The 12,139-nt window shown below is 52.3% G+C and overlaps 2 protein-coding genes across 5 annotated transcripts in view; both read right to left on the reverse strand.

Moving 5' to 3' along the window:
• Nucleotides 1-817: 817 nt before the first annotated feature.
• CCDC134 (coiled-coil domain containing 134) lies at nt 818-7,597 on the reverse strand. Of its 2 annotated transcripts, none has more exons than XM_064702313.1 (7): nt 7,502-7,597; nt 3,384-3,501; nt 2,444-2,565; nt 2,153-2,237; nt 1,738-1,919; nt 1,416-1,487; nt 818-1,048 (listed from the first exon to the last, which is right to left on the reverse strand). In XM_064702313.1, exons 2-7 carry the CDS (start codon nt 3,484-3,486, stop codon nt 923-925), a joined length of 690 nt encoding a protein of 229 aa, XP_064558383.1. In that variant the 5' UTR covers nt 3,487-3,501; nt 7,502-7,597; the 3' UTR covers nt 818-922. The 2 variants fall into 2 exon arrangements, with proteins under 2 accessions (XP_064558383.1, XP_064558384.1); XM_064702314.1 differs by lacking the exon at nt 7,502-7,597 and adding an exon at nt 4,665-4,745.
• Nucleotides 7,598-9,409: 1,812 nt separating this feature from the next.
• The window catches only part of MEI1 (meiotic double-stranded break formation protein 1), a 36,901-nt gene continuing 34,171 nt past the window's right edge, over nt 9,410-12,139 (reverse strand). For all 3 annotated transcript variants that reach the window (XM_064702309.1, XM_064702308.1, XM_064702311.1), the window contains 2 exons: nt 10,674-10,780; nt 9,410-9,869 (listed from right to left, as the gene is read on the reverse strand). In XM_064702309.1, the coding sequence (XP_064558379.1) occupies nt 9,723-9,869; nt 10,674-10,780 (254 nt within the window). In that variant the 3' untranslated portion in view covers nt 9,410-9,722. The remainder of the gene's footprint in view (nt 9,870-10,673; nt 10,781-12,139) is intronic.

Below are 12,139 nucleotides of genomic sequence, written 5' to 3' on the forward strand. Positions count from 1 at the left end.
CTCAAGCTGGCTACTCCCTACTTCGGCCCGGCTATTGCCACATGTCCTCGTCTGGCTGTCCCCTGACAAGGGGCTTCGGGGACTCATTCAGAGAGGATGAGCCCCAAAGAGAAGGGATGGGGCATGGGCTGCAGGACAGGCTCTCAGCAGCTCAGGCTGGTTCCCCAGCATCTTCAGCATCAGCATGGTTTGCAGTGCAGGCACCACTGGCTGCAAAGAGGCCAAGTACTGAAATTCCTCCTGTCCAAAAAATTCACCAGGCATTTGCCTCTATGAGGGAATGACCTGCAGTGGCCCCGAGATGCCATCAGCCAGGAACAGCTGCTGCCATCGGCATTTTCAACGTCTGGACAATGAAACACACGTTGCTCGGTGGAACAGCCGCTGGGAAAAGGGAAGGTCCTCTCTGGCAGAGGTAGCAGCTGTGCAGAGACCAGGTAGAACCCAGTGGGGGGTGCCAATGAGATCACCCGTTTAGCTGAACGAAAAGCAAAACTGAGAGAAGCAGCATTGCTCATGAGGCTGTTTGGTGTGACGCACACCCCAGCCCACCCGTGTTGGAGGAGGCACCTTCAGCGTGGGGTGTGCTGCAGTGAGGAGGGATCCCCAGGCTCCACCAGAGGCGTGTCCCCCACACCCTACTTCCCCACAGGCAGCAACACCCTGACCAGGGGATGGCCCCAGTGCTGTCCTGTCTGTGCTTTACCTCCGTGGAAGGGGTACCCCACTTTAGCCCCTTTGGCCAACCCACCAGCACCACCACGCAACCTCCACTGAACAAAAACAAAAGGCAACAAAACAAAACCCACAGCACAAATGGAAAGGGAACGGCCAGGCACTGGCCCAAAGCTGCCGAGAAGGGAGCAAGCCACTCTGTGTCCCAGTGGTGCCACTCCCACTGCAAGGCACAAGTCCCAGCCTGCTACAGCTCCGACTGTGAGCGGGAGATGCGTGGGCCCTTGCGGATCTCCTTCCGCTTCTCTTCCTTCTTCCTCCTCTTCTCCTCATCCCGCAGCGCCTTCTGAAAGGTGTCAGCACTGGGAAAAAACTGGGGGTTGACAGCAAGGAGTCAGCATTGGGGAGCACCCACAGCTCCCAGAGGCACAACCCCTCCAGACCCACCAAAGCCAATGTACAAGGCTCGCAGTCCAGGGAGCTTTGAGCACAGATCAGCAAGTGACAAACAGAGTCTCAACTACGAGGCAGGTGGCCACAGAAGGGAAGAGAGGGCACCAGGTGCCCAAAGTAGAGCACAGACGGGGAATTCAGTGTTTGTGTTTCAGCCATGCTTAGTCAGTGACAGGGGCATTTGGCAACTTCCCACAAGCCAGCCATTCCATTCCCCAGCCAGCTGCCTGGAGCTGTGACACGGATGGGAAAGCCCATGAGACAAGCTGGCAGCGTTGCCATCTTACCTCTGACTGGTCCGTTTTAAAGGGATTGCGGTAATCCGGTGATTTCTCACTGATTCCTAGCTCCTGAGCCATCTGCAGAGCAAAGGGGAGACCTCACTGGGGAGTGGTGCCTCCCACTCGCATCCCCCAGCTGTGTGACGGGGGTCCCCTACTCTCCCACCAGTCCCATCTATGCTCTCTGTGCTTCCCCCATCCCTCAGCTCAAGGACAGCCCCCAGCCATGGTGGGGGCAGTGCCCCTCCCTTCCTTTTACCCCAAAACCCTCATCTCCCCCAGCCCAGCAGCAGAGGGTAGTCACAGCAGGGGGGACGAGGAGCCATACCAGCCGCAGGACCTGGGAGTGGGGTCCCTGCTCGAACACACCCGTCAGGTTGCAGAAGCCGATGCCCCAGCGGATGAGGCTGTTCCAGTTGGAGTTGCGGTCGAAGTAGTGGTGCACAATCTTGGGGAAGCGCAGGACCACGTCCCCGAAGAAGGCAGTGTTCTCCACCACGTGGGAGTATGCTGTGGGGACAGCCACAGCTCCATCAGCACAGGCTGAGGGCAAACCAGTAGGCTCCCCAGTATGAACTGGTCAGAGAGGCAGCAATAGCGTCCCCAACAGGCAGGGAGCAGCCCAGGTCTGGTCGAGATACACAGGGGTTTTGTACCTACCCCAGCACTGATCCCAAGAAGAATGTCTGTGGTGCACCAGAACAGAAGAAAAAGGAGAAGGGTAAAAACCAGAGAGGACCTACCATCCTTTATCTTCTCATCCTGAGGGAAGGGCCCATCAGGAGGAACATCAGCAGAGATGAGCACAGCACGGGAGTCCTCCAGCACCTGCCAGAGTCCTTGATTAGTGTTTTGTCCTGCCAGTCCTGCCCTGCACCCTGGAGGTGCTGCCACAGCTGCCTCACTTTGAAACCCCATGTCACCCTCCCTTCAGGTCCTAAGGCTCACCTGCCACACACTCCACTGAAGCCCCCAACCCTTCCCATTTCTGCCCACCCCTGTGGGCTCAGAGTGCAGCCTGCACTGTGGCTTACTTTGAAGAGTCCCTTGAGCATGATATCAATGATTTTGTACTGCTGGTTGATGTCATTGAGCTCAATCAAGTTCTTCAGAGCATTCATCTGGTCCTTGCGCTTCACCTCAAACAGCTTCTTATCTGCACCACTGTCAAGGGCACTGTCAACATTCTCCCACCACACTGCTGCTCTCCCTCCTCCAGCAGGCCCCTGGCACCATCCCAGCCCCACTATGAGGTGTTTGAGGGGTAGCACCTGAGCCAGGATGGAACACAGATTTCCAGTGAACCCCTTGCCCAAACACCTCAGCAGGGCCCTTAACAGTGCTAAGAGCTTGTGAGGAGCTCTCCACGTGCCAATCCATGCCCTGACTGATGGGATGGAGGAGGAACACGGAGGAAGGACATGAACTGCCATCTTCCCCATGGGTCTCCACATATTCATCTTTTCATACTTTGCCTGTTCACCAGAGGATGCTGCTGTGTGCTAAGAAGGGCTTGCATTAGCCCATCATCTCCTCATGAGCAAAAAGTGCCTGTGGCACAGAGGAGACCAAGTGCCACAAGCCCAGGAGTCCTCTTCCACCATCCCAGTTGGTGATCCCAAAGCACTGAAAAGTGCAGGCATGCTCTGCCTCCTGGCTGGCCATGCCACTTCCAAGAGCATACTGGGAAATGCGCTCAGGGATCAGCACAATGGAGCAGAAAGAACACCAGGCATCACTGCCATTTCTGCTCCTGCACCAAGCCAGGGACTTGGTTAGCAAACCCAGGAGCTTGGCACAAGCCCATCTACAGAAGGACAAAGCAGCAACTTCCCAGCGCTTCTGGATCCTCTCTTTTCCACTTCCTTGTGCCCCTTTCCACGGTCTCTGACCCCTTCCCTGTGCATGTGCTCCCTCCAGCCTCCATAGCCATTAGTGCACACATGGTCATGAGGGGCAGGCTGCAGAGGATACAGATTTCCAAGCCAGAGTCTACTCTCTGTTTCTCCAGGTCTGTGAAGCTGCCCTGGGACAGCAGCAAGGCCAGCAGAAAGGGACAGATGATGAGAAAATCCATGTTGGCCACTGCAGCCTGGAAGAGAAAAGACCAACAAAACCAATGATCATTGAGCAGACTGACCAAAAGGAGAAGTCACACAAGCCACTTGGGACCAACGGCACGATGCCCTTGGCACCAGGGTCCTTGCCCATCTCTCCCTTGTCCCCATGAGGGGTCTGAGTGATACAGCGGCCAGAGCAGAGGCACATGGTGATGCTGCAGCCAGCCTGCTGCAAGTGAAGCCCTGGTCTCCCTCTTCTTTTTACCTGCCTGCACTGCAAGCCCCAGGCATCTGACCCAGCACTGACCCAACAGAACATTTAAGTCCTACCCCTTGTTCCAAAAATAACAGCTAGGTTTTTGCTGGGTTTGTGAGGCAGAGCAGCCCAAACGCCACAACAGCAGGTCTGGAAGATAGAGTGGGATCACTGAGGGATTGAAGTCCATCTCTCCTTCAAGTACCAGTGCAACCAGCTCAGCAACCTCCCCTCACCACTTGGGGTATTGGTACCCAGACCCTTTCCCTCACTACGAGCTGGGTGCCACCACACCAAAAAACCACAGTTGGGTGACCTGGTGGTAGCTTCCCCCTCGCTCCAAACAAGTCCCTTCCCAGACAGTGTCTGAGGCTTTGCAGGGATGCTCTTGGGCAGAGCTGCTCCTGACCACAAATGTCCCTCAGACAAAGTCAATGGCTGGAGGAAAAGGTCCTTGAGAATGAGGATCCTCTTGGATGGTCTATACCTGGAGAAGTCTACACCTGGAGCTGTTGCTTAGTCTATACTGAGCAACAGCTCAGTCCCCAGGCAGCAGAACTCAGGGTGGTCTGTCCTCAGGCACAAGGTTTCAGTGGAGCTGAGCACAAGCCACTGGCAATTACAGAAGCAACAGCTCCTTCAGAGGCATCATCTGAGCCACCTCCTGCTCCTGAAGGAAAGGCAGATGTCTAAAGCCACCAGAGCTGACCTCACCCTATAACCCACTGCCCTCTCGAGTCCAAGTTTGCCTGCCCAGCCAAACTTGTCTCTGTAATGCCCTAATGCTGAAACAAAACCAAATCCTTTCTTGTTCTTTTCGCTTTTCCTTTTTTAAACAAATACAATTTCTTCAACTCCAAGCCCATGAAAGAGGCAAAGCAAGCAGCACCAGCAGTTCTCCCAGCCCTGCAAGGATCAGCAGCAGCTCCCACCATGTACCTCCTGCCGAGGCCAAGCCAAGCATCTTCACACCCCTGGCCAAGGCAGGGGAGCAGTGTCAGACAAACATGAGAAACCCATATTTTGCTGTTGTGCTTTGTAAAAGGCTGCACCCCTGAAAAGGAACAGACCACAGTAAATACAACCAGCATTACTGAAGAAGACGTGGCTGCCCCTCATGTGGGGGGATGTGCCCCATATTTCTGACACGGTGTGGAGGTGGGACAGCATCACAAACCCCCATGCCACAAATCCCCATGCCAGAGGGTCTGTCCCCTCTTCCCACTGCGGTGTGAGGCTTAAGCCATATTCCAGCCAGCCTGAATGCCACAAAGCACACCAACAAGTCAAGGCTATACGGAAAATTTTCCAGCCCAGGCAAACAGATGTTCTGTTGGACCTAACAGCCTGGTCTGCTTCCAAGAGACTGCTTCACCCTGCCAAAAACAATGACCCAGGGCCTGGCTCAGTGAGGTGGCACAGGTCTCTCCTCTGCAGAGCCCCACAGGTGCTCAACACCTCCCAAGCTCTCAGGGAGGAGGAAGTGCAGCAATGCAAAAGCACAAAGAGTGACTGCCCTGGGACCAAGCTCCTGTCTGCCCCTTGGATGAGACATACCAGCATAAGGATTAGGCTGGCAATTTGCCATGCTCATGGAGAACTGGAAAGAGAAACTGGAGGTAGCCAGTGGCCTCCAGACTAGGCTGGAAGGCAAAGAGCAGAAATGCTGCCCACAACAGCTCTGCCATGCTGCCTATGGCAGCCCCAGCATGCCTGGTTAGGATAGGGGCTGCAGTATCCCCCATTTCCAACACTGGAGTTGGGTGGCCGGAGGATATTCCACAGGTGCAACAAAGGGGAAGATGAGCTGCAAAAAACCCTGTTCCAGGCAGAGCAGAGCAAAGCACAGCTCTCAGCTGAAGCAGCTGCTGACCAGCCAGCTGCTGCAGCACAAGGGCCACCAGCCTGCCTGGCTGCTCACAACAGTGATGGGCTTCTTCAGAGACACAACAGCAGATGCTGGGGTAGGGATGGTCAATGTTTGCAATGCAAATGTATTCAGATCCTCCTACACCAGCCCTAAAGATTGTCCCATGGGACAAGGTCAGAAGTAGAGGACTGGAGAACCGCTCCATACTAGAAGCCCATCACTTTTTCATCTGATCTGCTGGCACTCATTCTCACATCGGAGCTATTTATTTGCCATTGTCCACCAGGGCTGAAACACACCGGGGAAAATGAAGCAGGCCCAGTTGTTTCTCTCACCCACAGGGAACTTAGGGCTGCTGATGCCATGTGGGACCACCCCAGATTAATCTCCTTCCACTGCTCTGGCAATTTCACCCCATTTTAACAGCAGAGGACATTCCTTCTTCTCCAGGCCACACTATGTAACGGCAGAAATGCCAAAGCTCCATGCAGATGTTCCTCCATGCTTTCCCCACAAACTCTCATGTCTTCACACCCGCTGAGGGATGAGACACAAACACTGCAGAGCTGCTCCTCTCTTTCCTCCCTGCTCCTCCCTGAATTGATTTCTGCTAGAGACAGCTCTGCCTGATGCTCCCAGAGCAGTCCAGGGAGCCAGGGCCTGGCCTGATGCTACAGATGGAAAGGAGTTTCCGCCAACATTGCCTTGAAGCCCTGGCCAGCTGGCTGTTTCAGCAGCAAGCCCACCAGTCTGTCTCACTGTCTACCAACCTCTTAATTTAGATGTGTTTTTCCAAAGACATGACAACAGATGCCATGTAATAGATGGTTAGTACTTCCCATTAAAATGTTTTCAATTACTTTATAAATTTTCCTGCAGGAGCCCCATCTGAAGCAAGCATCCCTGAGATTTATTCACTTAATGAGCTTGCAAGGCAGAGCCATGCTGCAATGCTTAGGTTCCCTGGAGAAACTTTTGCATGATCCCCCCACTTCCCCTCTGCAGGCACTGAAATGTAGGGGGAAGAGCATCATCCTTCACCAGGAGCATGCTGTGGCTAAACAAGGGATGAAAACTCCCAGTCCCATGAACCCAATCCCGAGGCACTCCTCCAACAACCAGATGAGGATTTATCTTTTGTTACAGGTGAACCAAAAGCTTCAGAAGTGAAACACCTCTGCTCAGACTCCTCTAGGAGGACATATCTCTATGGGGCTTACAGGACCAGCTGCTTCAGCTGAAACAGTACTGGCCATTTACACCTGCTCGTCTCCAAAGTCTCCCAGCCACGAAGCCCAGAAGCTCGCGTACCGCACGGTTTGGCAGCCGCGATTCCCGGCTGTGATTTCCAGCAGGAATGGGTCGGTTCCAGCCCACCCTCGTGCCCGAGGAGTTCAAGAAGCCCCCTGAGGGGCTCGGGCGGCCGCCGGCACAGGAGATGCGGATTCTCCCGCAAGCTCCGCTGAAAGTAAAGGCAATCACACGGGGCCGGTGGAAAGGGGACTAGCCGAACCGACCCGGCCGCGCTGCGGGAAAGCCACCCGGAGCCGTGTCAAGTGGAGGCAGCAGGCGGCACCCGGGAGGACGCGAACCCTCAGCGAGGACGGCAGCTCCCGGGAGCCGCGGGGCGAGCGGGCGGCGATGGCAGGCAGAGCCCGTCGGGCACAGCCCCTTTCCCCAGGCTCCAGAGAGGTGTCCCGGGCCCGCACTGCCCGCCCCGCTCATCGGCCACCCCGCTGCCCGGGAGGACGGGCCCCTGCCGGGTCTCGCTCGGGGCGCTCCGGCCACCTCCGCCCCGTCCCCGGAGCGGCCCCAGGGCTGCTCCCGCCATTCCCTCCTGCCCCGCCACGGCCCCGCTGGGCCTCCCGGGGCGGGGATGGCTCCCGGGGGCGCGGCCGGTCCCCACCTGCGGGCCGGGTACCGGGTGCCGGGTGCGGGTGCCGAGGCCGGCGCTCACGCCCGCCGCGCTGCCATGCTGCCGCTGCTGCCGCTGCCACCGCCGCTCCGCCCCGCCGTGTCACTTCCTGAGCCCCCGCCCCGCCCCGCCCCGGCACCGGCCACGCACCGGCGAGCACTTGGAGGGCCTGGCGGCAACGGGACAGCGGGGCTGGGGCTGTAGTCGCAGGGGTCAGTCGTGACCGGGAAGAAGTCTCCTCATCCCTATGGGACACGTATCTGCTTCCCCCGGGATCCTGGCTGAGCCCCCACCGCCCCTTCCAGCCCAGAGCAAAGGGACCATCCCGCAGCCCTACCAGCCACGATGAGTGAGCAGAGCACCTCTTCCACAACGCCCCTGTACGACATCATTTCCCCAGGCAGGACTGTATTTTGATACATAAAGGGCATGAACCAAGCCTTATCCCGCACAGAAGGGGAAACGGAGCCGTTCCAGTAACAGAACTTTTTAATTTCAACAAACCTTTTTCTAAAAATGAGCAACAAGTAACTTCCTTTGTCCTTCTTCTCCCTACTACTCACTGGGAAGGAATGACAGGATGGGGGTCTCCTCCTAGATTCTTGCTTTGTTCCTCTGCTCTGTGCACTGTATCTTCTCATTTCAGTCTCCAATGTGTGAGAGAGACACTGCCACGTTTCCCAGACATCTGTCATTGACAGCATGAGTGGAAACCAAAAGAAAGGCATACATGCTATGGGAATTCCCACATTTGACATATCACTGACAGGAGGTTTTCATTACTAAACCAACCCTCCCATGGAACCTCACTGCCAACATACATGAGAAACATCAGTGTAGGTAAACCTGAAGAAAAGTCAAAGCTCCATTTTGACCAGAGGATTTTGTCTTTCATGTCCATAACAAGCTTATTCACATAGCCCCCTGCTTCACTTCAAATGCATCTAAGATCCTTCCTTCCTAACCACCAAGATTTGAAGATTTCTTAATACATAAAAAAGTCAGAAATGAAAACTAGCTTCAGCAATGTAACAAAACCTCCCATCCAAATTCCTTCATCCCTGTACAGAGAAGCAAAATGGAGAAATGGAGTGGAGAGGTACTTTGTGGGGCCCAATGGCCTCCACCAGCACAACTTGGACTCTGTTCCACAACAGAGCAGTAACATCACATTGGGGGTAAGCATGAGGACAAGCTACTTCTGACAGGACAAACACCATGTACCCTACCCATGGCTGATGACAGTGCGCCACAGTGAAGGAAGTCCCCACACCCACAGGAAATCACTGCCACGTCCACTTCCATCACTGCTACACATCCGAGGCAATGCAGTGCGATGAAAACAGGAAGGCAGAAAAAGTTTGAGAAACAAACAAATACTGCGTCAGGTTCCCTCTTTCTCCACAAGGCATCTGGGAGTGGCCTCTGCCTCTATCTCCAGAGAAGAGGATTTAGTTCACAGTGGCAGACTAGGCCTAAACAGAATAAAATCTGCTAATTCCCCTCAGTGGTTCCCAAATGCTCTCTGCATTTTGAAAGTGCCTGAGTCATATCTGGGTTTCCACTACTTCATGGGCATCCTGGCACTAGATGGCATGCAAACAGAGATTAACTCATTGCTCATCCTCCAGGGAAATCAATACAGGGATTGTTACTGCTTTGAAGCCAGAGACTCCCAAGCCTGCCCCTCTTTCATCAGATCACCTCTGCTTTATAGATGAACACACGCCCAGCACACAGAGCCTTCTTTAATCCCAACTGTCCACTCATTTCTGAAATGTCTTCTCAGATTAGGACATGATGAAGTCTTTCATCCCACAGTTAGCCAAGTGTAGAAACTACTCAGGGTTTTTCAATTTTGTTTGCCTTCAGCTGGAACAAGAGAAGGAGCAGCAAATTAAGTATCCTTTCGACCTCTGTTACACCTGCCACACACATTAGTACCAAAGGATACACAATGTCCTGATGCTTTACACACATGGTCCTCTGTCCCAAGAGCCGATCCAGCAAGGTCTGAATGACCTCTGACTGTTCTGGCTCCACCTGGTAATGACTATTCTGAATCTGAGGGGTCAGAAAAAAAGAATGATTTCCAGAACAACATAAAACTGTCGGGCTTGTTCCTTCATACTCTCTCCCTCATCTCCACACAGTGAGATCTTCAAAGGCCAAAGCAAACACCTAGGGACTCCATTCTCATTTTCCTAAGCAGTCACTGCTCTCTTACCTGAGAAAGGAAGAGGTGAAGAGCATGAGACGTGGCCTCAGGCAGCTCTGCTATGCTGGCTTCTGCTGCCTCCTGAATAATCTGGCTAATTTCTTTTTGAGAAATAATATTGCTGCTCTGATATCTCACAAACTTGAACAAAGGGAAAAATAGAGACATTAAATAGTGGAAGACCCACAGAGTGCAACAGTGACTCATCACTTGCAAAGACCTCTTCTGTGCACCATTACTGCAGCACCTTAACCACAGGCCTGATTTTTACACCACTTCTAATGGAACCAGTGCAAATATCTATGTTGATGGGGCTCTGATTTATAGCCAGACTTATTTTGGTTTAAGCTGGGAAGGAACTAAAATAAATGAGGTAACCTTTTAAAACTGAAATAAGAACAGCAAATACTCACAGACCCAACTTATATTTGGAGGGGGAAGGTTCACTTTATTAACCCCTTTCTCTCATTTACTGCCATGAGGGCTTTATCTTCAGTATCTCTGCTGGGTAGGATCACATTCCCCCTCTAGCCCACAGACCCCACATACAGCAGGGTAGAATATGGCACTAACTCCCTGCCCTGAAAAGTCAGGTCTGTAAGGCTGAGACGGGAGACAAGCTGCAATGCCAAGCAGCCAGCTTGCTCCCTGACTGGTAACAGCAGTTGCATGTTCTCTGCAAGTTTCTCCTCTCCTCCCCAGGGATACTAAATGATATAAATAAATGTTACCAACACCAGAAGAACGGGAGGTGCTCACTAACAGCAGTCAGTTTCTGCAGGGTGTGGAAGTTCACTTGAAACTATCATTATTAATAGAGGGCAGGAATACAGTCCCGGGCAATAGCATATGTTGCATAGCAAGTTAACTACCAATAACCAGCCTAGGTGCATTGTGCCAACATAGTGGGAAAGATGGGGAACAGCCCACCCTTCTGCTGCTCACCAAGGTCATCAGCCTGAGAACTGCTGGCTGCAGAAAGGACTTCTGGCCCCCACTGAGTAGTGTGAAGAGCAGGAATCGGTGCCATGGCTGCGAAGCAACGTGCAGAGCTGGGAGAGAAGGAGAAGCCACTCAAAGACAGCTGTAAAACTGCCAAAGTGACAGGCTGAACCCAGCTAAGGACAGTCTTCAATACTGAGCCCAAGTTTTCTCTCCTAGAACCCATGCTGTGAAACACTAAAGGGTTATTTTTCACTGTTCTTACTTGCTTTTTAATCTGTCACTCTCTGGGCAAGAGTTCAGTCAAGAGGACAAAAGCTTAATAGCTTTTCAAAGCAGAAAACACATATTCTCCATCTTTGTGCTGATACAGGAAGAGAAACCTTCTCCTGGGGTGTATGTCATAAAACAGAGAGAGAATATCTTTAGCCTGGGGTTTTAAAAATAATACCCTCCGGTTTCAATCTGAGGACAACTCTCCTGACCTCAGTTTTTATTTAGCTGCAGAATACCCTTTGGGTAATGAAGAAAGCCCTATAACAGAAGCTGAACAAACTGAGGCTGGATCTACATCAGACAGTGGACTATGGGGACCAGCCAGGCTGATGGTGGCAATGCAGTCAGTAGAGAAAATGCTCTCACTAAAGAACAAACATGATAACATAACATGTATTAGGTAAGGCCATAAGTCTATGATGGCATGAGGTCTTTCACTGAATGCTGAAATTAAAATATTATTACCTTATATTTAGTACAGGTTAGGAGCATGGGATGGACAAATAAATAAACTGATATAATTTTTTATACTATAGCAACTCACCAGTGTGTAGAAAAGGTCTCTTTTCCACTGGCAGTCACATAACCTCCCTATTGCCACTACAAGAATTCTTTTCCATAGGAAAACAACACTGAAAAATAATGTCAAATATTCTGGGGATATCTTTCATCTGGGGTAAATGAGAAAGTACCAGCACTGTGCATGAGCCTGCTCTGCACATTTGGAAATATCTCTGGACCGAAAGAGGGTTTTAGAAAGCCTCAAGTGAGTCAACTCCTAGAGGCAGAGTCCAAGTGTTCTTGCATCTTTCAGCCAAATAAAGCTTGACCCTCATTCTGCTTGAAATAAGGAGACTTGTTAGTGTTGTTCTGAACTTCAGCACCACAGCAGCCAAAGTGACAGGTTCACCTGTTGCTGCAGCAGCATTTCATTAGTTTAATCCCAAATTAGCAAAGCCTCCCCATAACTTTTTTTAATTCAGCCTTTTAATAGCCTCCCTTCTGGGGAATGACTGGCTGTCATTCATCTGCAGTATTACATCTTTATCCAACCACTTCCTCTCTCCCACCAGTGTCCCTTTTGCCTGGTGTTCATTCACTCCATTCCCTCCTCCATTGGTGTTTAAACTAACGAAGTAAACAGGTCAGGGTACAGAGAACTTTCTGGTTTAAGAAGAGAGCCAGCACCTGAA

Source organism: Zonotrichia leucophrys, chromosome 1A (assembly GCF_028769735.1).
Source record: "Zonotrichia leucophrys gambelii isolate GWCS_2022_RI chromosome 1A, RI_Zleu_2.0, whole genome shotgun sequence".
Taxonomy (NCBI): domain Eukaryota; kingdom Metazoa; phylum Chordata; class Aves; order Passeriformes; family Passerellidae; genus Zonotrichia; species Zonotrichia leucophrys.